Source organism: Lissotriton helveticus, chromosome 3_2 (genome assembly GCF_964261635.1).
Source record: "Lissotriton helveticus chromosome 3_2, aLisHel1.1, whole genome shotgun sequence".
Taxonomy (NCBI): Eukaryota; Metazoa; Chordata; class Amphibia; order Caudata; family Salamandridae; genus Lissotriton; species Lissotriton helveticus.
Window position 1 is genome coordinate 119,685,048 of NC_136062.1, and position 25,679 is coordinate 119,710,726.

General features: G+C 46.6%; 1 protein-coding gene across 1 annotated transcript in view; it reads left to right on the forward strand.

Annotated features, from left to right (window-relative positions):
* The window catches only part of TEX9 (testis expressed 9), a 573,374-nt gene that overhangs the window by 205,660 nt on the left and 342,035 nt on the right, over positions 1-25,679 (forward strand). Inside the window, exon 7 of the mRNA XM_078684880.1 lies at positions 14,851-15,017. Coding sequence (XP_078541006.1) covers positions 14,851-15,017 — 167 coding nt within the window. The remainder of the gene's footprint in view (positions 1-14,850; positions 15,018-25,679) is intronic.

Consider the following 25,679-nt stretch of genomic DNA (forward strand, 5'->3'; position numbering starts at 1 on the left):
GCGGGGTGCCCCTGTACTGGGCACCGGTCTGGCTGAAGTCTCGTCGGTGGTGGTGTGTCCCGACTTGGCCCTGAGCTACCTGGATGAGTAAAAGAGGCGAGCTTCGGAACTATTATCCCCATCTTTGCCCTCAACGTGACCATCCTATGGGTGCATGGTGCTTGCGTCCTGGCCCTGCAGCGCTCCTGTTGCCGATCCGGCTGCCCTTGCTGATCGGCTGCCCATAAGTGTATGATGCCTTTGTGACACTGCTTGTCCTGTGACTGGCGCTGGGGCTTGGGCAGGTTGGGTGCGTTGTCCAGCCGACTGTTGCAGCCATCTGGTGGTGTCCAGCGGGGTTTAGTTGCAGTTGACGGAGTAGGAGGGCTGTCGCGCCCCGGGGGTTGCATTTACGTTGGCGTCCAAACCAGATGCAGATAAACCACAGTCCAGATCCGCCAAAGTGTCTAAGCGGATCCAAACCAACAAGCTGGACCGCTACACGTTGCCCAGGGGTTCTCCTCCAGAATCGAGGCGGATCCAGTTGACCGGGGGGGGAAGGTGTCAAGTCATCACTGGGTCAACAGATGGAGAACAACAAACTGGATACAGTCACTATTGAGGTCAATCTCATTCGGGCGGACCTCACCAAGGCAAACGAAAAACTCAAGTCCCCGGACATAAAGAATGCCAGCTTGATAAATGACGTTGTCTTCTCTAGCAGGAGGTGCGGGACCTTAGGGCCTCTCGTGACCTGACCGATCGGAAACTGGATGATTACGAAGGAAGAGCATGACGCAATAACATACGAATTCTTGGTGTTCCCGAGAAGGCCGAGGGCCCGGCCCCGGACCTGTTAGTCGAGGACTTCATCCTTAATCATCCGCCCAAGGGACTGGGTAACTTTTTCCCGATCGAGCGTGCACATAGGGTCCCGGGTTGGCGGCCCAGGCCTGGGGCACCCCCTCGCCCGATGAATGCGAGGGTCTTGAACTTCAGGGACAGGGTTGCTATCCTACAGACTTCCCGTTCGGGGGGACCCCTGCGATATGAGAACGCTACCCTTTCCTTTTTCCCTGACTTCACGCAGCCTTTCCAGAACAGCGCCTGAGTTTTCTCGCAGTAAAGAAAAAGCTCAGAGACAGAGGGTTTAAGTATGCAATGATGTTTCCAGCCCGGCTGAGGGTGGAGGTGGAGGTCGAGGGGAGGGCCTGATTTTTTGACAATCCAGAGGTGGCGTCGGACTGGTTGGATAGTCGTCTCCCGAGTGGGCCGGAGGGCCATGATCGTGACGGTGGAGGTGGCCTTCGGGAGCAGGAATGAAGGAGACTGCAGAATTTATGGGACTTTTGAGAACTGTAAGGTAGAGGGGTCGACCCACGTGTATCTTATTTGGTTTGAACCCATGAACAACGGGCTGTTGCGGATGCGGGGAGGGTCATGCTTTGTGGGGCTGGGGGAGAGATGGGACACCGGCATTCCTCCTCCTCATTTCTACCTTTAGTTAGTCAGTAGTTAGTAAATGGGGCGACAGGCACACTGCCAATTGGGGATGGGCGGAAGGTGCAGGGAGGTGGGGTGGGGGTGGGGTTTGGCGGGGATCTGGGTTCGGCAGGGATCTGGGTTCTCGGGACCTTGCAGTGTGTGGATGTGTTTGGTTATGGTTTCATGTTTGTGGCATCAGGAGATAATGTGGTGGCACTTCCATGCCAGCTTAATGTCAAATGGTAAGAGGGGATCGGGGATCAAAGTGCTCAGCTGGAATGTAAATGGGTTGGGCGACAAAATCAAAAGGGGGATGGTTAGTCAGTTCAGTAGGCGTCACTCCCCAGACGTGGTGCTGTTGTAGGAGACCCACCTTATCGGGAATAGGTGAATGGCCCTCCACAGGGGAGGCTACAAGCTGGTGGCGCATGCGGGGTTCACGTCTGGGTCGAGGGGGGTCGGCATTTTACTAAAAAACTCCTTTCCCCTGACTATTCAAGCTACTTGGTCTGATCAGCGGGGTAGGTATGTGGGCATCTCTGGTCAATGGGAAGGGAACATTGCCACTTTTGTTTCCATCTATGTTCCACCGGGTCTGCAGGCGGATACATTCCGAGATTTGGGTGCCATTTTTTTAACGTTGCCTCTAGGCATCCTGGTTCTGGGAGGTGATTTTAATACCTGGATACAACAGGACTGGTTGATAGTTGAAGGCAGTATAACTTAGGCGGCGTGCAGTATACGCACGTGTCAGCCGCACACCACAGTATGTTCAGGATAGACTATATTTTAATCCCGCCCGCCCAGGTGAGTGCGGTTCGAGAGGTGCAGCACCTTGGGAGGGGCATCTCAGACCATTCACCGGTATGGTTATAGCTGGACTTTGATCAGGCCCCGGCCGGCATGATTGCCCCCATCAACCCTTGGCATTTGAGAGATCCCGCTGTAAAGAAAGATATAGTCAAGGCGATGGATAGGTATTTCCAGGACAACCAGGGCACGGTGCATTCGGCCCAGACCCTGTGGGAGGCATTCAAAACCGTGGTCAGGTGAGAGGTCCTATCCCTGATAGTGCAGAAAAAGAGGGAGCGGCAGGCAGAATTGGTGAAGGCAGAGGGGGCAGTACTAACTCTAGACAAGGCAGTTACCCCTGAGGGTCTCCACCGTCTTAGGCTACGTCAGGACGAGTTTGGAAGGCCCCGCAAAGGAGAGGGCCAGAGCGCAGTATGGTGAGACCCAGAGTAAGATATGAGCTTGGAGATAAGGCGGGAAAATTAATTGCGTGGCTGGAGAGGAGAGAGTGGGCATCGCGGTTGGTACTTGAATTGCAGGGAGATGACTCCGATATGATCACTGACCCACAGGCCATTGCCGACAGGTTTGCGGACTATTACAATGGGGTAAGATCTGGGAGGCATGGAATCACTATAGAGGGGATATCTGTACTCCCAACCCCCCGACAGGTCCCGAGAAGACTGAAGAGCGCATGTCCCCTTGATCCATTCACTGTAATATCCGCATAGTATTCTGTAGGTATGAAATGTCTTTTACGGTCTGATATTATTCTGTACTGTGTCACCTGATGTCATTTTGGTTGCTTTTGTTTTAATAAAAAGAAATTAATTTAAAAAAAAGTCTTCAACCTGATCAGGTTAGTGCTGCAGGCTATAGATGCCCAGTACCACCAGGGATGTTGAATTTATGACATTGGACTCTAAGGTGCATAACTATTCTGTGCACAAACTCTGGAAGTTTTTTACGTTTTCTGTCAGCAAGGCCACTTCCACTGTGAATTCTTCCTTTCAACTGCTTAGAAAATACCTACCCTGAAACTGACCATTAACTATATAGAGGCAATCTTGGACACCCAAAAATGCAAAAAATTGTTGGAAGAGAGACTGTGTGCCATTCTAACCAGTATTGTTCAAATCTTTAAAAAATGTGTGGCATTCAACAGCTTGTCTCATCTCATTTTCTTAGTTCTGGATGCCCAGCTAACCCCAAGACCACTGCAACAGTATTGGGAGAACAAATAGGGAGAACAAATAGTGGTGGGTCGTATTCCACCACAGTTGGCCTATCCAGACCAGAATAATTGATGTCTCTGAGGAGATAGTCAGCTCACATGTCTATCTGCTTTAAAAAATGTAATTAAGACAGACCAGTGTCATTCCGCTTTCCCAAATTCACATAGTAGGTGGTTCATGTCTTTGCTACACATTAGGTTTGTTTATACACTAGCAAACTAGAAGGCAGTGATAAAAACAGTTGAAGGGTAATTGGAACGGTGTCCTTAAATACTGGAAGGGGTTGTATGATGGAATAATGCATGCAATTACCACACATGCATTTACTACGCAGTCAATATAACACGTCATTACCACGCAGGCATTTACTACAAACGTTTTCACGATGCATATCCCTACACCACGCGTGCCTTTACCACAAGCGTTTCCTGGTAATGGCATGGTTGGTAAAGGCCTATATGTGCTCCAAATTCGTCATGTGTGGTAATGATGGAGTTGGTTTGCGGAGTGAAGTTGGGATTTTTTTTCAGTGCTTTGCAGGTCATCTTAGGAAGTCCGAGGGGGGGGCATAATAAGCAATAATGAGCGCCACCAACCGTGCCCTGCTGGCTCAGCATACAGTGGTACCTGGTTAGCTGCAGAGTGGTGCACGCCCGGGTGCCCCCATAAACCACCACACTCCTTCCCCCCAACTGCTCAGAAGGGGTGCACACAGAGGAAGATACAGAGGATTGATTAGAGATATTAAACTGCCCACGCTCTCAGTCGACGACCGTAAATATCTGGGTTCCCCGCTTACGAATGACGAGGTAGCGCAGGCTATCAGAGGAGTGCGCTCTGGCAAGACCCCGGGACCGAATGGTATTCCTGTCGAGCTCTACAATTTGAGCTCCAATAGACTTTCTCCATTCCTTCTCTCTATGTTTAACGAAAGTAGAGAAAAAAGAGAGCTCCCGTATGCTCAGCACGAAAAAAGGGGAGAGGGTCAAAGGTGTTTAGACTTCACCACCCCAGACCCCAAGGACCTCAAATGTACACACAAAGGGGGTGTATAGAGTTTGCAACAAAAACAAAACCAAACTCCAATAGGGCAAATTGCTCTATTTGGAAAAACTGCCCTCACTCACATACCAAAGTATGTGACATGCTTCATCATCGGGCCTGCTTACAATACGCCCTGGTGTAGCCACACTCAGGGCGGAGCATTAGGGAGGGGGAAAAATGATAAATTCCACTTAACAAGACGTACAACCAAATAAGTTCAACACGTAACAAAAATGTGGTGTGAGCCGTGCAAACACCCAGTGACAGAAACTGATAGTGCGACTAAAAGTGCAGTTCAATGGAGGTGATTAAAACTGATTAAGGGTGCCAGCCAAAAAAGTCACTTTATTAAACGTCCCTTGGTACCCCTACCAGGATTAAAAATAAGGAAAGGATGGGAAATGCCTTAAAGAGATAGTAAGGTATCTCAAGACTTCCCTCCTACCACTGCTCCCATATGACCAACGTATTGCCAACATAGTGGTCATCCACAGGGAGGGTAAATCCGGAGCATGCTGTTCGTCGTATAGGCCTATCTCGCTTTTAAATGTCGAACCTAAGGTCCTGGCGAAGCTGCTGGCCATGAGATTGACCAAGCTTATCACTGCCTTGGTGCACCCGGACCAGTCGGGCTTTATGCTGTGCCGGAACACTGCCCTTAGCGCCGACTTCACGGGGTCTTGGGCCGGGCCACAACAATTCAGGAACCGGCGGTGCTAGTGTCACTAGATGCCACTATGGCATTCGACAGAGTCGAATGGCCTTACCTTTTTGCGGTTCTGGAGAAGTTTGGCTTTGGACCAGTTTTTATTGACTGGGTGCACCTTTTGTACTCTGCACCATTGGCCCGGGTAGTGATGAACAATCGCAAGTCCCCAGATTTTTCCTTGGGCAGGGGGACCAGACAGGGTTGCCCCCTGTCCCCACTCCTATTCGCTCTTGCCTTGGAGCCGTTGGCGGCGTGGGTCTGACAGGATCATTCAATACGTGGGATGAGATGGACTTTGGAGTGGGGGGATGAAATATGACTCTACGCGGATGAAATCCTGCTTCACCTCACCAACCCGAAGCGGTCTTTGAGCTGTTTTTTGGATGTATTTGCTATTTTCGGAAGGTACTCGGGCTTTGCCATTAATTGGTCTAAGTCTGTTCTCTTCGCCCTTACAGGGGACCCACCAGACGTCCCTAACGCTTGCCCGATACATGTCGCCCCAGAGGGCTTGAAGTACCTTGGTATCTATATTACCTCCGATCCTAGGCTCCACTATGCAAAAAACCTGTCTCCCACACTGGTGCGATTTAGAAATGATGTGGCGCGTTGGAAGGCGCTCCCACTCTCCCTTTTAGGGAGGGCGGTACTCTTTAAAATGATTGCCTTGCCCCGGTTCCTGTATGCATTGCAGAATGCAATGGACCCTGTCCCGGCGTCCTATTTCAAGGAAATAGAGTTCCTTCAGAGGCAGTTGCTTAGGGTAAACCCCGCATTGCGTTTTTTAAGTTTACCCTCCCCTGGTATGACGAGGGCATAGGCCTGCCAGACCTCAAGAAGTATTACTGGGCCTCATAGTTGGCGGCAGTAAACCACGGGATATATGGAGCCTCGAACGACCCTGGGTACGCCATGGACCGTTGGCAAATATCAGGAGGCGGCTACACTAGAGCGATCTATGCTGGACCACGCAGATTTCCCCTCACGGGACCTACGGCACATGCCGTCCAGGTATGGCATGCAGATAACAGGCACCTTAAGTGGGAAGGGAAGCTCACACTCACCACTCCACTATGGAGTTCGGAGAAGTTGGGTCGCCTATGGAAGTCGAAAGGCTTTGACTAGTGGGACCTCATTGCTATCACACATATACGGGACGTTTGGTGGGAGGGCACGATACATTCATTTGCTTCCCTTAAACTGCAATATCACCTGAGTGATGGTGAATATTTCCGTTATTTACAGGTGCGGCACGCACTGCTTATGCATATCCCCAGGGGCACCAAGCTACCAGACGCCTCTCCCCTAGAAGACAGAGAGTTAGATGGCCATCTTCCTGAGAAGGCTACCTCTTTGCTGTACAAGAAGCTTATTAACAATATGGAAGACACGCTGGTAGTTCTTAGACGGCACTGGCAGGAGGATGGGCTGGAGCTAGATGATGAGGACTGGCAGGAGGCAGTGTCGTCCCCGAAGGTTGTGGCAATTCCAATGAGGCTCCGACTGGTGCAGCTGAAGATCTTACATAGGTCATACGTCACAGGGCCCCGACTGATCCAAATGGGCCGCTCGGAGAATGGGGAATGCAGGAGAGGGTGTGGGGATCTGGGTACCTTTATTGGCATCTTGTGGGACTGTACGAGAGTACAGGAGTATTGGGGGGATCCACAGCACGTTGCGAACAGGCCTGGGTACAGAAATACAGTTAGAGGCCTGCAGGTGTATTCTGAATGTATGGGAACCAACCGACCTCAATTCGTACAAGAAGCAATTGGCAACACTGGCATTCATGATTGCGAAGCGCAATATTGCGCAACTGTGGGGAGCACGCCAGCCGCCTGGTGTGGAAAAGTGGAGGGAGAATTTGGACTGGTGCATGTTCAGGGAAAGAGCAGTGTACTCTACCAGGGGCTGTCCGGGAAAGTGGGGTAAGATCTGGGAGGCATGGAATCACTTTAGAGGGGATATCTGTACTCCCAACCCCCCGACAGGTCCCGAGAAGACTGAAGAGCGCACGTCCCCTTGATCCATTCACTGTAATATCCGCATAGTATTCTGTAGGTATGGAATGTCTTTTACGGTCTGATATTATTCTGTACTGTCACCTGATGTCATTTTGGTTGCTTTTGTTTTAATAAAAAGAAATTAATAAAAAAAAGTCTTCAACCTGATCAGGTTAGTGCTTCAGGCTATAGATGCCCAGTACCACCAGGGATGTTGAATTTATGACATTGGACTCTAAGGTGCATAACTATTCTGTGCACAAACTCTGGAAGTGTTTTACGTTTTCTGTCAGCAAGGCCACTTCCACTGTGAATTCTTCCTTTCAACTGCTTAGAAAATACCTACCCTGAAACTGACCATTCACTATATAGAGGCAATCTTGGACACCCAAAAGGCAAAAGATTGTTGGAAGAGAGACTGTGTGCCATTCTAACCAGTATTGTTCAAATCTTTAAAAAGTGTGGCATTCAACAGCTTGTCTCATCTCATTTTCTTAGTTCTGGATGCCCAGCTAACCCCAAGACCACTGCAACAGTATTGGGAGAACAAATAGTGGTGGGTCGTATTCCACCACAGTTGGCCTATCCAGACCAGAATAATTGATGTCTCTGAGGAGATAGTCAGCTCACATGTCTATCTGCTTTAAAAACTTTAATTAAGACAGACCAGTGTCATTCCGCTTTCCCAAATTCACATAGTAGGTGGTTCATGTCTTTGCTACACATTAGGTTTGTTTATACACTAGCAAACTAGAAGGCAGAGATAAAAACAGTTGAAGGGTAATTGGAACGGTGTCCTTAAATACTGGAAGGGGTTGTATGATGGAATAATGCATGCAATTACCACACGTGCATTTGCTACGCTGTCAATATAACACGTCATTACCACGCAGGCATTTACTACAAACGTTTTCACGATGCATATTCCTACACCACGCGTGCCTTTACCACAAGCTTTTCCTGGTAATGGCATGGTTGGTAAAGGCCTATATGTGCTCCAAATTCGTCATGTGTGGTAATGACGGAGTTGGTTTGCGGAGTGAAGTTGGGATTTTTTTATCAGTGCTTTGCAGGTCATCTTAGGAAGTCTGAGGGGGGGGGGCGTAATAAGCCATAATGAGTGCCACCAACCGTGCCCTGCTGGCTCAGCATACAGTGGTACCTGGTTAGCTGCAGAGTGGTGCACGCCCGGGTGCCTCCATAAACCACCACACTCCTTCCTCCCAACTGCTCCGCATAGCAAAGTCTGGGCCAGTAATCACCACACACAGCGGTGCTGAGCCGCAGCTAGTCACCAAATGAGAGGCACAGTGGTCCCAGGCCCATGGTGCCGCACTGTCGCTGCCAGTGCAGCAGTGGGGAGAGAGAGTGCCACTGCCACCACTGGTCCTCCTTGTGAGCAGATGATGCCGGTGGGGGAATAACAGCAGAGTTGACCCGTCCAGCCGCCGCTCCAAGCAGCACAGTCTGGACTGTAGAGGCTGGTCGTGGGACCTCCCAGTCTTGCACAGTCTGGCACCAGGAAATGCTACACCAGGCATCAGGATGTGATTAAATGTAGGGGGTGGGCGGCTGCGCAGTAGCTCCGTGTATCCTAGAAGCCCCATCAACCGGTGTTCACAAGAATCAAAAGGTATGCCCCAGGATCCGGGACATGCCCTCCTTGGCTTTGCTGGTGCGCACCAGGTCTTTAGCACCCATTACCCTGAATTCCTAAGACTACGGTTGGGAGTTGGCCCTATCAATCCGTTTTTGCCACCGTGGGAAAGAAGAGGGGTGCAGAAAAATTAAGGGTGGATGCACAGCTGTTTAATCCTAAAGCGCGCGTTTACCATGGAAGCCGCGTTCATGGCGGATTGACTTTCAGACGATAAACAGAGTCGTACTGGTTAACATCAAACGCAAAATCACTCGTTAAGGACAGAGACAGGCATCATGATTCCCTGATGAAGGGCTTTAATAACAGCCCGAAATGCATTGGATGTTATACGTTATTATGATGCCTTAAACGATGATGTCATGAACAATGATGATGTTCTGAGTGATGAGCAAATAATGATTATATGATACATAACACATTCTGATGAACTTTTTCAAGAATATGAACATTGATTAATAAATAGCAATACAAATTGCATGAACTGTGTGGAATCCTCTGTCATTAGGAGGAGTGAATAGAGTTCCCTAGGGGATGGTCCCAGTGACCCACTGGCATCACATTTTGATTCGTAAAGAAGAGGGGTGACCAGTTTTGCCGTCTGTGTGTGAATGACACTGAGACTTTGAGCCATATTATATGTATATGCAAGAAGCTAACGGATATACGGAAAACTCTGTTAAAAACCATTGTTTAACCAGCATGGAGTAAGGTCGTGTAGGCAGGCAGTAACCACAAAACAAAAGCATTTTAAACTTTGTAACTTTTTTTATTATTGCAAAATTACTTAAATTGTATTTGTAATGTTCTGAATGCAATCGTTTTAATTAATCACGCATAGTAAAAATGTACTTACTCACTTACAATACCCTGAGTCCTAAAAACAGTCCCCCAGCCCTGGGCTCTAAACCGACCCCTAGGACAACCCCCGCGAGTCTGCAGTCATAAAAACCTCCGGAACAACCCTGAGTTGCAGCCCTTAACCCCCCCCCCCCCCCACCAGCCCTGAACCCTAATACCGACCCCTGAATCTGCATCCCTAAAATTAGTCCCGTCCTCGGCCCTGAGCCCTAAAACTGAATCCCTGCTCACCCAACCCTAAAATCGTCCCCCAGGACAACCCCTGTGTCCCCAGCCCTAAAAACCAGAGAGTAGCGTGACCGTCCTTTTACAATGCAATAGGTCTCGCAGCATTAAAGTTTGAGTTTTTGGCATTGTATATGACAATGCGTTGCATCCCCCAAAAAATTTAAAATTTGAATTGGTGTAGTGGCAGAAGTACAGGCTACCTGACTCTTCGCACGCACCCATTCAGTTGTTGACCTCTCAGCTGAGTCTGCCAACTCGACAAAAAAGCATTGGCAAAGCCACAAGGATGGTAGCCAATCCCATATCTACTGGCTTTGTAAATTCAACTGGCTAGTCCTGCTGTTTCAGAGCACACAGAATTATCAAATTCACACTCTAATAGCCCCCCTTCCCTATTATCCCCGTCTTGCCATGGACTGACTTTATGCAGGCCAGATGAAGGCGTTTGAAGGATCAAAGTCTACCTATCATGTGCATATCGTGTCAGTGAGCTGAACTCTACCTATGTGCTGACGTGAGGGATGTGCACATAATATCGCATATCATTCCATGTGCTGCCCCTGCCACCGTGAAATCCTTCCCCACCCGCCATAACATAGTCCTGTTAATTAATTTCAATTGTGTCTCCCTCCAAATCCACTGTTCTTCAGTCGAGACTCAAACCAGCTGAGACAAAATGTGAGTTTTTAATGTGTATCACACTCTTTTCCACGTGCCTGCTTCAGTCCCCATCCTGTCCCTCGTGGTTGTTACTGGTGGGCAATGGTCCCCATAGGGACCTCAGCGGAGAGCAAGGGTGCCAGGGGTCCTAATAGACAACAACAATAACAATAGACACCCGGACATAAAATTCAGTATGGCTAGCAGCAATATACGCTTAACATTTCTAGACGTAGAAGTGTTTCACCAGAATGGTAAGTTAGCAATAACTTTACATCGTAAAAAAACAGACAAAAACATCATCCTCCACTACCGGAGCTTTCACCCACAAAGTCTGAAGGAGAACCTACCATACAGCCAGTTGCTACGAATCAGGCGCAACTGTTCGAGAAAGGAGGACTACTTAACACATGCAGAAATGCTATGTGATCAACTCTCCAAAAGAGGATACCCCAAAAAAATGCTAAAACGCGCGTGGTTCACGCCCAGGGAAGCGTTAGTAGTAAAAAAAGAAAAAAAGCTACTAGAACAATTGGTGTGTGTTACCACATATGGTCCACTCACCAATAAATTCAAATCAATAATTTTGAAAAACTGGCATTTATTGTCTAATTTGAACATTCCGTTTCCAAAACCGATGTTTGCATTGAGAAAAAATAAAAACATAGGACAGCAAATAATCAGAGCAGATTTGGGTATCCCTCAAACCAAGAGTGACTTACGCACACTATGGAAGTTAAATCCAGTGACTGGCCACCACAAATGTGGAACCTGCATATCGTGCGTCAGCACCATTGAAGGCTCCTTGTTTGAACACAATGCCATCAGATGGACTCATACTGAGTTTACTAATTACAAAAGCAAACTGTTGTTTATGCAATTATTTGCCCTTGTGATAAACTTTACATCGGCAAAACTACACAACAAATCGCACAAAGATTGGCCCAACATCGATCCCGGATAAAACAAAAGGTGTTAAATGCACCAATTGTCCAACACTGCATAGACCAAGGTCACTCGGAAAGAGATCTAAAATGGACAGTGATATCAAAGATAAATGCTCCACCTCGAGGAGGAAATGTTGAAACACTACTACTAAAGAGAGAAGCATATCTGATTTTAAAATACGACTGCGTGAGCACAGGTCTGAATGAATATGGAGAATGCTATAATCAGTAGACAGGTCCAATGTAAAACTGACCACTGACAAAAGAAGAAAAATCCCCCAAAGAATAACTAATGTTCTGGACTACACGTCCCAGAAGCGCTAGATCACATGTCCAGTCTTTAAACAATCATGTGACCGCAAGATTCACTCACACGAGTGGATTTTCGGCAGACGGAAGCACCAATATCGAACACTGCAGGTAAATGCCGTAAGCGCCCGCTCTGAAACAATCGGTAGAGCATTCCAAATTGTAAAATATGCCCCTTCTAACAAGTATTCCCCTTGACTCTGTAGCATAAGCGGCAACTTCGGAACAGATCGAAAAAGGCGGCGCCCCACCGACCGAAAGCTCGGCGCTCAGTATGTTTGTGACACAAATAACGTAAGTGCATGATATTAGAACGAACTGCTCAAAACAGTTAACACTAACGTAGAAAACATGTCCCGTTAATACCAAATCCCTTTTACCCACGCAGCACAAACGGTGATCTTCAAATAGACTATAGAGGTGGCGCCCCATTTTAGGAAAAACCCGATGCTTCCCGTCAACTGACATTAAGTAAGTGCACGCCATTCAGGCGGTCTGCCGACGACCTTTACCTGCAGAATCCACAGCCTTTTAACTAAACAAGCCTTTCACCGTAACACGGCGGGCAGGGGAGGGGGCGGAGAGGGGAGAGGTGCGACACGGCAGGCAGGCAGGGGAGGAGAGTAGGAGGAGGAGGGGGGAGGAGAGTAGGGGAGGCACGGCCTAGCGGCCGTGCAATCAAGTAGTGAGGGGGCGGAGCTGGGGGAGGCTGTGAGAGAGAGTAGGCAAGGCTAGCGGCAGGCAGGCAGGGGAGGAGAGGAGGAGGGGGGAGGAGAGTAGGGGAGGCACGGCCTAGCGGCCGTGCAATCAAGTAGTGAGGGGGCGGAGCTGGGGGAGGCTGTGAGAGAGAGTAGGCAAGGAAGGCGGCTGGGGGCATGTGCACGCGCATTTAAGCTCAATGCGCATGCGCATTGAGCTTAAATTTCTCGTGCACTGCAAGGAATCGCCACGATTCCTTGCAGTGTGGATAAAGAGCGGATAAGTGCCAATACTCTCGCCTTGCTCGATGCGCATCGACAGGCGAGACCTAAAAACCAGAGAGTAGCGTGACCGCCTATAGAGCGGTGCTAGGTGCAAATTAGCCCGGAAGTGGGGATGTAGCGGGGGTCTGTATTTGTGTTTAATATTATTGTTACCTGTATTTGCCTTTACAACGCATATGCCTTTATCATTCATGCCTTTAGAACGAAATTCATTGTAAAGGCATGCGTGGTAAAGGCATATTCTTTGTTATAGTTTTGTTGTAACGGCATTGCGTCGTTAAACTGTGTTGAGAGGGGTTGAGTAATAATGAAAACAAGTCTTGTCAGGGTGAACCATAAGTCACTACATTGACCCGTGCTAAATCATATAGAGGCTTGGCACAAAAGCAGTCAGGCTTAACTTGGAGGCAGTGTGTATAGTATTTATGCTGCACACACAGAGAAATGAAGTGAAAACCCAACGCAAGAAAAATCTCAAACCAATTTAGCAAAATAGAGTAAAAGTCCAATCAGTAGAACCAGAGAAATTAGTTTTTAATGTCTTAGATTAACAAAATGCAAGAAGCGCAAAGCAACATTTGGGGGTTACCTGGCCACGCTAGACCTGGAGACTCTTACAAGTTCAGACTGACGGGATGGAGGGCGAGTCGGATACAGGGACCAGGTTCATCTCGCTGAAGTGTTAGTTACTCAAGTCGTGTGTGAAGATTTCGGTTTGCTTTGGCATGAGCTGGTTGGAGGAAGCTATCAGGGCAAGGAGTATTTTGTTCATCACAGACGGTAGTTGCCATTGTGTTCCCATAGCTCAAAACTTCATCAAACAATGCATATCACTCGGCGCCCGTCCGTTTCATTCGCTGTAGTGATTAAAACTTTTAATGTAAGCAGAGTATGCAAGGAAGTCGGTGAGTGGTGTATCCAGTGGCATACGTCACTCAGCGCCCTTACATACTCTAGTCTACAGTGATTAAAAGTTCATCACAGCAGAGTATGCAAGGATGCGGAGTGGTGTGCGGTGGTCTCCAATCTTTAGACCCCACTGCATAATTTAATTCCACCGACGGAACAGCTGAATTTTAATTATTAGTAATTACGCTCTCAAGAGTAACCGAATTACCAACATTTCTCTGATTCTGCCGTCGGAATTAAAATGCCCTTTCAGGCCTAGGGCATACCACGCCAAAGTTGTTAGTTCCAACACTACATATACACATTTTTTGTAGTTAGAAGACTGCCATCAAGTGGTGACGTTGTGGTTTTCTATAGGCATTCAGCGTTCGCACTTTCTAAGGTAAATGTTTTTGTTTTCTCAAAGTACTGTGATAAAAGCTTTGTGATGTAATGTGTTCAGACGTAGCAAAACAAAAAACAAAGACTAATGAAATGTTTTCTAAAATGTAATGCTCTGTGCCTGTCTTTTTCTAACCACCCTTTCCAGTTCCAATTGGATTCTGCGGAGTGCTTCCGTAAATGTCTAATAAAGAAGGGAGTGGTTACCTGTTGTGCACACAATGCATAGGGTTTGAGTGTTAAGCATCAATGTATGAACGTTATGGTGCTTTATTTCCACTTTTTTTTCTTCAAGCTTGAGGTTGGAGATAGTTTTCACCTGTACACAGACATTTCTTTAGAATATATTGTTCGTATATATATATATTTTTTTAATTTGTCCAAAGTTTGTTGGTGCTGCTTTGTAACTAGCTACAATGGGTTTTTATAATAAGCGTATCTAAGACTGCCTCATAGATTGTAAGAAACTGCATATAACATTCTGTTCATTCACATTTTAAGTGTGATAATCCCTCTCGGGAATCAGCCTAAATTCACCCACCTACCTGTGACCGTATTTCATTGTCGCAAATCAACTGGTTGCTTAATTTGAATAGTTCCAGATATGCATGTATTTGTAGTAGGGTAACTATGGCACCCTTTTGACATAGTTTTAATCCCTCAAACAGAGCACACGAAATTAAAGCTGTTGATGTTGCAGTCCCAGATGACTTTGCAGATTTTTCTTTAGCTAAGACAATAAGCAAGATTGAAGGCAAACTGGAGGAAGGCACTTTGCCTGATAACGCAAACGATGACGATGTAATTCCAGGTGTGAGCAACGAAATCGGAGCAGGTGCGTAGGTTTTGAATGCACAGCTAAATGGAGTTAATATTATCAAATATGGGTTTATAAGTATTTGGAATTATTTGCATATTGAATTTCATTATTGTTTTAAAATAATCCACGTTTTCCATATTGATATCCATAATGTCTCATTCCTAATTGAAAATGGAAATGTTACCATTGCAGCAAACAATCCAAGTTTTGTAGTAATGCTTTTCAGTATTGTTAGTTTGTAACATTTGTTAATTTTATTAGTACTGGAAATGTGTATTTTTGTACTAGCTTGCTTAAGATTTTGTAACATACGGCCCTATAACAAGGGCGGTCGGTCAGAATGCCGACCGCCAACGTATCAGGCCGGAGATCGTTCGACAATGAGTCGGTGGTCCTGCCCGCCCAATTATGATAAGACTGCCAGCACAGAGGTCGAAAAATACTTTTTACTCCTGCGGCTTGTGCTGCAGCCCAGGAACAGGGCCAAAGCACAAGCTGCAGTGGTAAAAAGCACTTTGTGCACATCTGCGCCTTATCCACTTCCACTACCGTGTTCTACCGAGGCACAATCTTGTGCCTCGGTAGACTGAGGCACAAGAAAGCAGAAAAACAAACGTGTAGAACGCAAAAAGGGGGCAGGGTAGAAACCCCCTGACCCCCTAGGCCTGCTCAGGGGGTCCCACAAGGACCCCCAAGCCCCCCCCAATTTTTATTTTGACAAAAATCGCGGGGTACGAGTACGGTAAGCTTACTGTAAGCATACTGTACTCTGTACCTTCCCCGAGCACGAGCTGAATGCTAATTGGCTGTCAACTGTCTGTCAACACTCCAAACCAGAAAGTGTTGGCAGATATCTTGTGCCTCGGTAGACTGAGGCACAAGAAAGCAGAAAAACAAACGTGTAGAACGCAAAAAGGGGGTAGGGTAGAAACACCCTGACCCCCTAGGCCTGGTCCCACTAGGACCCCCAAGTCCAATCCCCCCCCCATTTTTTTGGGTGACGAAATTCGCGGGGTACGAGTACCGTACGCGTACCTTTCCGAGTACGATCTGCATGCTCATTGGCTGTGAACACTCCAAACCAGGAAGTGTTGGCAGCCATCTTGTGCTCGGTAGACCGAGGCATAAGAAAGCAGAAAAACAAACGTGTAGAACGCAAAAAGGGGGCAGGGTAGAAACACCGACTCCCTAGACCTGCTCAGGGGGTCCCACAAGGACCCCCAAGGCCCCCCCAATTTTCTTTTTTTTCCAAAAATCGCGGGGGACGAGTACCGTACGAGTACCTTTCCGAGTACGAGCTGCATGTTCATTGGCTGTGAACACCCCAAACCAGAAAGTGTTGGCAGCCATCTTGTGCTCGGTAGACCGAGGCACATGAAAGCAGAAAAACAAACGTGTAGAATGCAAAAAGGGGGCTGGGTAGAAACAGCTTGACCCCCTAGGCCTGCTCAGGTGGTCCCACAAGGACCCCCAAGGCCCAAACATATTTTTGTTTAAAAACCCAGTCTGCTTTTTTTCAAATTACCCCCCAGCGGGACCAAATCCCGGGGGCATAGTGAAAAAGAAGTGTGGGGGGGGGGCAATCCCCCACACACTGCCCCGGGGACCACCACCCCCCGGGGAAAAGCAACGCAGCCCCCTGGCGCATACTGTAGGTTCCAGCTGGGCTAGTTGGCCCCCATGGACCCCCAGTATGCAAGGGGAATTGGTTCCCCCTCTGCAAACGCGCCAGGGGGCTGCGTTGCAGAGAGGTGTAAAAAGGAGGGTGGCCTCATTACACCTCTCTGCAATGCAGCCACTTGGCGCATACTGGAGGTTCCTGGTGGGCTAGTTGGCCCCCCTGGACCCCAGTATGCAAGGGGAATTAGTTCCCCCTCTGCAAATGCGCCCGGGGGCGCGTTGCAGAGAGGTGTAAAAAGGGGCATGACCTCATTGCACGTTTCTGCAACGCAGACTCCTGGCGCATACTGGAGGTTCGCGGTGGGCTAGTTTCCCCCCAGGGACCCCCAGTATGCAAGGGGACTTAATCGCCCAACTTAGAACACTCTACAGGGCGCGTTAGCACAGTGGTGAAGGTAGGGGGCGGGGCTTGAGGTGATGTGAGTGCAAACATGCCCTGAGGCGCGTTTTAAGTTGGGGAATTAATTCCTGTTCAATCCAGAGGTCCCCTAGGGGGCAACTAGTCCAACAGGTATCTCCAGTAGGCGCCACGGAGCTGTGTTGCAGAGTGTTGTAAAAAGGGGGCGTGCCCTTTGAACGACTCTCTGCAAAACACAGATGCCTGGCGCATACTGGAGGTACCTGGTGGGCTAGTTGGCTCACAGGGGACTTTAGGATTGAGGAGGAATTAATCCCCTAATCTAGCTCACTACTATTCCTGAAAAGTAAATTTAACTGTACTTACCAGTAACTTGAATTTCCTTCCATAGGATATCATTGCCTGCTATACAAAATATATATAAATTAAAAAAATATTAAATAAAAAAGATATATTACAATTTCAATATTTAAAGCATTTTTTTCAATTCATATTAAAATTGTGTAATGTAATTAAAAAAATAAAATATCTAAAAATAAATAGTTTAAAATAATGTAGTAAATTAGTATAAAAAAATAACAATTAATCCATTTAAACATTATCATTTACAAAACCTTTGAAATTCACTGAAAAAACCATAGGTTTCAGCCACGTTATAGTTAAAAATTAGCATTTAAAAAACCTTAGAAATTCACTGAAAAAAACCATAGGTTTTAGCCATGTTATAGTTAAAAATTAGCATTTAAAAAACCTTAGAAATTCACTGAAAAATCCATAGGTTTCACACACATTATAGTTAGGAATTAGCAATTAAAAAACCTTAGAAATTCACTGAAAAAACCATAGGTTTCACACATGTTATAGTTAGCTGGACATTTTACTCATACAAAACCATTGAAATTACCCCGTTATAGTTAGTTCAGCTAACTATAACTCGCGCGCCCGCAATGCACTGCTGATGACGTCACATATTACATCACGCATGACCTGGTCAGTATCATATCTGTACTGCATTTTATGAAACACACCTCTTCTCTTTAGAGAGCTTTGTTCTAAACTTTTTGCAATATAAACATCTTACACTACACAAAACATGCAACCATCATTTTCATCAGTATTCATGCTCTGTAAAGTAGCCTTCCACCTGTGATAGCCACACACATAAAAGTTACATTACCGAAATTTTCTCCAATACCAGAGGTAACATGGTTGCATACGCTGTCCTCAGCACAACGTAATCTAGTATGGCTCAGAGACAGTATCATGCATAGATAGTGAACACACGGACACAGATAGATAGTGGAAGTGGATATGGGCACGTGCGATCGACTCCTTTTTATTACCAGGGTCACATATCCAGTGACGTCTGTGCTGGATGCGTGTGGGGTGAGTGTAAACCAGCCCTCAGGGAATGGTTGCTGCTAGCATCAACTACAACAGTAATCATTGCATCACACACAGAGATTCAATATTAAAAGAATCAATAATTTGTGCTGCAGTAAGGTAGGGACAGTAGATGTGAAATAATACAGAAATAATTCTATTGTAAAAGAACCACAACTTGTGGTATACTGACACACAGTCAATAGATCTGAAATAATACACAAAAAGATGATATCATAAACACTCCATCAGTTCTAGTGCACTCACATAGCCACATCAAAAGCATTCAGCATGTGCACAGCCAGCAATAATGCATGCTGTAGACAGGCCGTACTAGGAGAAATATCTGTTGCCATCAACACTGCATTATCTTCAATAGCAAATCAATCTGAATTGTGAACACTGCTGTCTGTAGTATTGGCCTCAGAGAGCAGTCAGCAATGACCCACACCTACGTAAGGTGACTTGAGCTGCCCAGTGTGTCGTAAGCGAAGCAACAAAAATGCGTGTGCAGAGCCTGCAATGATACATATGCATGGTGCAGACAGTAAGCACTAGAGCAATGTCTTTTCCTGACTACCTCATCTACATTAGCGACTCGATCTCGATTGTGAACACTGCTGTCTGCAGTGTAGGCCAGGGTGAGTGATCAACAAGGGCCCACAACCATGTGGCATTGACTTGAGCTCTACAGTTTGCAATACGCGAAGCAAAAAAACGTGTGCAGAGCCTGCAATGATGCGTATGAGTGGTGCACACAGAGCGCACTGGAGCAATGTCTTTTCCTACAGGACAGTATCATCTACAATACCGACTCAATGTCAAATGTGAACACTGAAGTCTGCAGAATAGGCCAGAAAGAGCGTTCAGCAAGGGCCCACAGCCCCATGGCATTGACTTGCGCTGTACAGTTTGCAATACGCGAAGCAAAAAAAACGTGTGCAGAGTCTGCAACGATACATATTAGTGGTGCAGACAGTACACACTGGAGTAATGTCTTTTCCTACAAGACTACCTCATCTACAATATGTAAAATAAATGTAAATTGATACTTGTATAGCGCACTACTCACCCGCAAGGGTCTCAAGGCGCTTGTACGAATACCACTGTGGAACCCATCCTGGCTTTCCCTGTGAGGTGTCCACTCCTGGGCACCCCCAAGGTGGAGGCCAGGCATCCTTAGCGTTGTGGGGGCCGTTGTGGAGATTAAGCAAGCTATTGCCCAGAGTTGCAGAGTGGGACTCCATGATTGGAATAGGCACTGAGGCGAGAATTATCAGGTCTGTGGAATTTTGAGCCCAAGACCCGCCGAAGCGGGGAATTGAACCCTGGTCCCGGGCTAGACCTCTGCATCAGGGTCTGCCGCTCTAACCATTGAGCCACACTTCTCCACAATATCAACTCAATCTCAATTGTGAACACTGCTATCTGCAGTGTAAGCCTGAGAGAGCAGTCCGTAAGAGCCCACAGCCACATGGAATTGCCTTGAGCTCTACAGTTTGCAATACGCGAAGCAAAAAAAAGTGCGCAGAGCCTGCAATGATGCATATGAGTGGTGCAGACAGTACGCACTGGAGGAATGTCTGTTCCTACAGGACTACCTCATCTACAATAACGACTCAATCTCAATTGTGAACACTGCTGTCTGCAGTGTAGACCACAGAGAGCCGTCAGCAAGGGCCCACAGCCACATGGCTTTGACTTGATCTGTACAGTTTGCAATACGCGAAGCAAAATAGAGTGTGAAAAGCCTGTAATGATGCATATGAGTGGTGCAGACAGAGCACACTGGAGCAATGTGTTTTCCTACAGGACTGCATCATCTACAATACCGACTCATTTGCAAATGTGAATACTGAATTCTGCAGTATAGGCCAGAGAGAGCAAGGGCCCACAGCCACATGGCATTGACTTGATCTGTACAGTTTGCAATACACGAAGCAAATAAAACGTGTGCGAAGCCTGCAATGATGCGTATAAGTAATGCAGACCGAGCAAACTACAGCAATCTCTTCTCTTACAGGACTGCATCATCTACAATAGCGACTCAAACTGAATTGTGAACACTACTGTCTGCATTTTTAATTGAAGGCAGTACTCACACACACAACCATCAATACCTTTTCTCACTCCCTCTTTACAAAATACAACAACATAAATTACATAAAACTCTACAATAAATAAATCAAAACAATTCGAATTGGGATTTTATCTGTCCACAGTCTACACTATTCACCGTTTCTTTCGACTTGCAAGATGAATTTGGTCATTGTACTAAACCTATACCTCATCTAAAAAAACTTCTTCAAGCAAGTATACTATAGCCTTATATCCCGCCGGAGCAGGCTATACCAGCTATTAAAGGCTCTCTCCAGCATCAAAGGCCAGGCGAGGATCTTTTAACAAGGGAGAGGGACTTTAATAGCCACTATTGCTCTGCTACAAAGGGCTATAAGGCTATTTGAACATTCTGCCACTAGAGGATAGAATGCTCTAACAAATAAAGCAAAGTCTTAGGAGAGCGCAAGGGGATTGGAATCCCTTCAGGCTTTCTGAAGCATTTATTCACAGCCAGAGCTGTGGGATGCACCTCAACACACGAATTTCTGACAAAAGCAAGCAGCAGGTAATATCGGACATCATCTATTGTGGGATCAAGACACCGTTCCACTGTTGAGACCTAGAGTTGGTTGCAGCTGGTCGAAGGGAGTACCTTCATCTCCACTCTCCGATACAGTCCTAACATCATCCATTCTGGGATCCAGACACCGTTCCACTGTTGGGACCTAGACTTGGTTGCTTCTGGTCGAAGGGAGTACCTTCATTTCCACTCTCCGATACAGTTCCAACATCGTCCATTGTGGGATCAAGACACCGTTCCACTGTTGGGACCTAGAGTTGGTTGCAGCTGGTCGAAGGGAGTACCTCCATCTCCACTCTCAGATACAGTTATAACATCGTCCATTGTGGGATCAAGTCACCGTTCCACTGTTGGGACCTAGACTTGGTTGCTTCTGGTCGAAGGGAGTACCTCCATCTCAACTCTCAGATACAGTTCTAACATCGTACATTGTGGGATCAAGACACCGTTCCACTGTTGAGACCTAGAGTTGGTTGCAGCTGGTCAAAGGGAGTACCGCCATCTCCACTCTCAGATACAGTTCTAACATCGTCCATTGTGGGATTAAGACACTATTCCACTGTTAGGACCTAGAGTTGGTTGCAGCTGGTCAAAGGGAGTACCTCCATCTCAACTCTCAGATACAGTTCTAACATCGTCCATTGTGGGATCAAGACACCGTTCCACTGTTGGGCCCTAGAGTTGGTTGCAGATGGTTGAAGGGAGTGCCTCCATCTCCACTCTCAGATACAGTTCCAACATCATCCATTGTGGGATCAACACACCGTTCCACTGTCGGGACCTAGACATTCTTACACCTAGTCTACCCTAAACATTTAAGGGGGGGTATGCACGTACTCGCAACCATTCCGTAATCTTCCCTACTGACTGTACTATCATGGTTACGTCCACTGTCCACTTCTCTCAATAGACCATCATTGTATGTTGACATGTACATGTCTGTGCTCTGCATACTCAACTCTGTCCGGCACATCTCCTCAAAACTTTGCATTATATACTTTTATTATCGATAATTACTTACCACCTTCGCACATACTTTGCTCCCATCTCTCCCCGCATTCAGCATTGTGAGGCAGAGTTGCAATGCCATGTTTTGTTTGTGTACATGGCTAGCCAGGTTTCCCACAGTATGTAGCGTCGTCGTGTCTGGTAGGTGCACATGTTGGTTGTCATGTTGTATGTGATTATATAAGGTAGCCCGTTTATTCACGAGCAGTGGTTTTTCCCATTTACATATCCCTGTCTTAAAGAGCATACAGAAGTTTTTCTCACAGGTGAAAAGTGCGACCACAATGACAGTCATTCATTACTATCCAAGAATGTCCAACTACACAGCGCTTCTAAGCTTACAGCCCCCTACCTTGCGTCCTTTCTTAAAAGAACGGAAACTCCCACAATCAGACTAACATTCACACAGCTTTCTAACAGCATTTATCTGCTTCTCAAAACATGCACTTTTACGGAATGTGGGCTGGCACACCGCAGGTCCTTACTGTTTCAAACACAGTACCTTCCTATGGCAATGTCTGTTCCCACCCACACAAGCTAACTCCCAAACTTCAACTTGGCCTTCAATTCTTCGTTTGGAAACAGATTTCAAGAAACAAACAAAGCTAAAAGCGCTTTTGTTCAGAACAGAACTCTCCCTCACTTCTGCAAAATAAATGTATCGACTGCTGATACCAGGAACTTTAAGTAAAATACACTCCCTTTTAAATACGAACCGCCAATTACACTTTGTGAATTGTTACACAATTTTCAACACGTCCAACTCCAGGTCTGGCACACTTTTTTTAACACAGTCTCCTATGGTCTTCTAACACGCTTTCAAACTGTTCTTCTTTTAATACCAGACTTCATATAACAGGATATATATATATATATCGACTACATGTCCAAATCGAGGGTGCTTTTGTTGTTTAAAGAAATTACGGCGATCCAGCCGTGGACTTGCACCGCCCTTTGAACTGTGGAAAGGGGACCATGGAGACACGGAACTGTTCACGTCTCCGGAGGTGAAACCAGATGGCACAATTGCGGAGCATTCCTTTCTCGGGGCCCACAAAGGCCGGAAACAATATCATAATGTGTATGCAGACGCAGCACCTACCAAGGGAATAATTTTAAAGGGCACCGAACAACTTACTAAAGGAAACTGCCATGTACTTACACTACAGTTCCCAGCATGCAATATTCATTGAACTCACCTGCTGCCAATTAAAGAAAGCAATAAATGACATGCTGGTAATGGTGCCTTTTGAATGTTACTGCGCCGGTACTGATATGCCTGTGAACAAGGAGAGTGTGACTCCGAAACGCGTAAGGCAGAGAAGATTTTCCGTGGTTGGGATGCCTGTTTGCCTTTACTAAATTGGTTTCGAGTGCATGTCCAAATCGAGGGTGCTTTTGTTGTATATATATGTATATTACCTACTGGCGGTCGCCAGTAGGTATATATAGTTAGGATTTTTTCTCTATGGGTTTTTTGAAAATTCTATGTCTAATAACTTTGGCGTTTGTGGACGGAATTGGCTGAAATTTTCAGGAAAATGGCACATTTTGTTTCTGAGCAGCCCCTGAAAATTGGGGGGGGGGGTTCGTCCAGGGGGGGTCGAGAAAAAAGGGGGGTCCCAAAACGTGTTTTTAACATTGAGTTTTCCATAGGGCGGTTGGCCTCACTTTTAGCCCGAACGGCTGAATGGATTTGCACGAAACTTGGCAAAATTGTAGGGACTGGTAGCCCGATGTGCCTTTTGTAGGTCTCAATATATGTGCTACAGTGGATTTTGAGAAATTAACGTTTAAAAAAAGATATATATCTGTAACAGCGGACCGGGCAGCGCTCCAGGACGCGTACTTTTCGCGCAACGGAGCTTTGTGAAGCGAAGCTGATTGGTTCTCCGGCGTCTGTCAACATTCCAAACAGTCCGTAGCGGCCGCCATCTTGTCTCTCGGTAGGATCGAGAGACAAGAGGAGGCCAAAGCGAAGGGGCAAATGACCATAAGGGGGAATAGTAGATCCTCGCTGACCCCCTAAGTTTGATGTGGAGGTTTTAAAAGGGCCCCGCGGGGCAAAAAAAAAAATAATAATAATAATCGAACGGCTGAATGGATTTGCACGAAACTTGGCAAAATTGTAGGGACTGGTAGCCCGATGTGCCTTTGCTAGGTCTCAATATATGTGCTTCAGTGGATTTTGAGAAATTAACGTTCAAAAAAAGATATATATCTGTAACAGCGCACCGCTTCGCGTACTTTTCGCGTTACGGAGCTTTGCGAAGCGAAGCTGATTGGCTCTCCGGTGTCGGTAAACATTCCAAACAGTACGTAGCGGCCGCCATCTTGTCTCTCGGTAGGATCGAGAGACAAGAGGAGGCCAAAGCGAAGGGGCAAATGACCATAAGGGGGCATAGTAGATCCTCGCTGACCCCCTAGGTTTGATGTGGAGGTTTTAAAAGGGCCCCGCGGGGCAAAAAAAAATAATAATAATAATAATCGAACGGCTGAATGGATTTGCACGAAACTTGGTAAAATATTAGGGACTGGTAGCCCGATGTGCCTTTGCTAGGTCTCAATATATGTGCTTCAGTGCATTTTGAGAAATTAACGTTCAAAAACAAGATATATATCTGTAACAGCGCTCCGCTTCGCGGAGATAAAATTATATCTGTATTACCTAGCTGTTGCTAACACCAGTTAGCGACGGCTAGTAGGAGATAGCGACCATCTTGGGCCCCACTTTGCATGTGAGTGATATTTATCACTAATGACATGCAAAGTGGGCATGCCAAGATGTTAGCGACTGGAAACAGTCGCTAACATCGCTATCTCCTATTATCAACTTTTGGAAATATTCGAGATAAGCGCGAATATCTCCAAAAAGTAACAGCTGCCCTGAGCAGTTCTTAGCCATGTTATCCAATGGGAGGTGGATAACATGGCTAAGAGCATTAGCTCGGTAATGCATGAATATCGCTGAGTTTTCAGCGATATTAATGCATTGCGGTCGTTTTTTATCGTATTTGCGATAAACCTTGATAATAGCAAGGTTTATCTGCGATAATTTCTGACGGTAAAAAAATCTTTGCAATGCATCGTTAGGGATAAATATCGCTTAACTTTGGTAATATGCCCCAACGTCTGTTAACGTTCGATTCGAAGGAAATCAGGAAGTGTTGAAAAACATTGTCTGCGCCATCTTGTCTTTTTTCAAATGCCACACTTTTGTCGTGCACGGCAGCCATTTTAGATGCCTTGACCAGACCCACTCTGTGCACGCTGTCGATCCTTAGCATGGCTCCCCACCCTCGCAAGCATCTCACCCAGGCAGTGGTCACCCCCGCTCTCTGTCTTATGCATGGGTAATAAACCTCCCCCCATCTGCGCTGCTCTTCCCTGAGAATCACACCCTGTGCCCGCCCGACACCTCCCTTTCGCCCTATTCACTACCGCACCCTCTGACTATCAGCTAGCTAGCCCTGCAGATGTAGTTTATGGCCACAGCTGTAAAGAATCACCCCTCTTCAAAGGAGTTATAGTAGATCAAGGCCCACACTCGATGAGATCCGTCACAGCAGAAGCGTTGCTATTATCTGAAAACCATCCTGTATTGTGA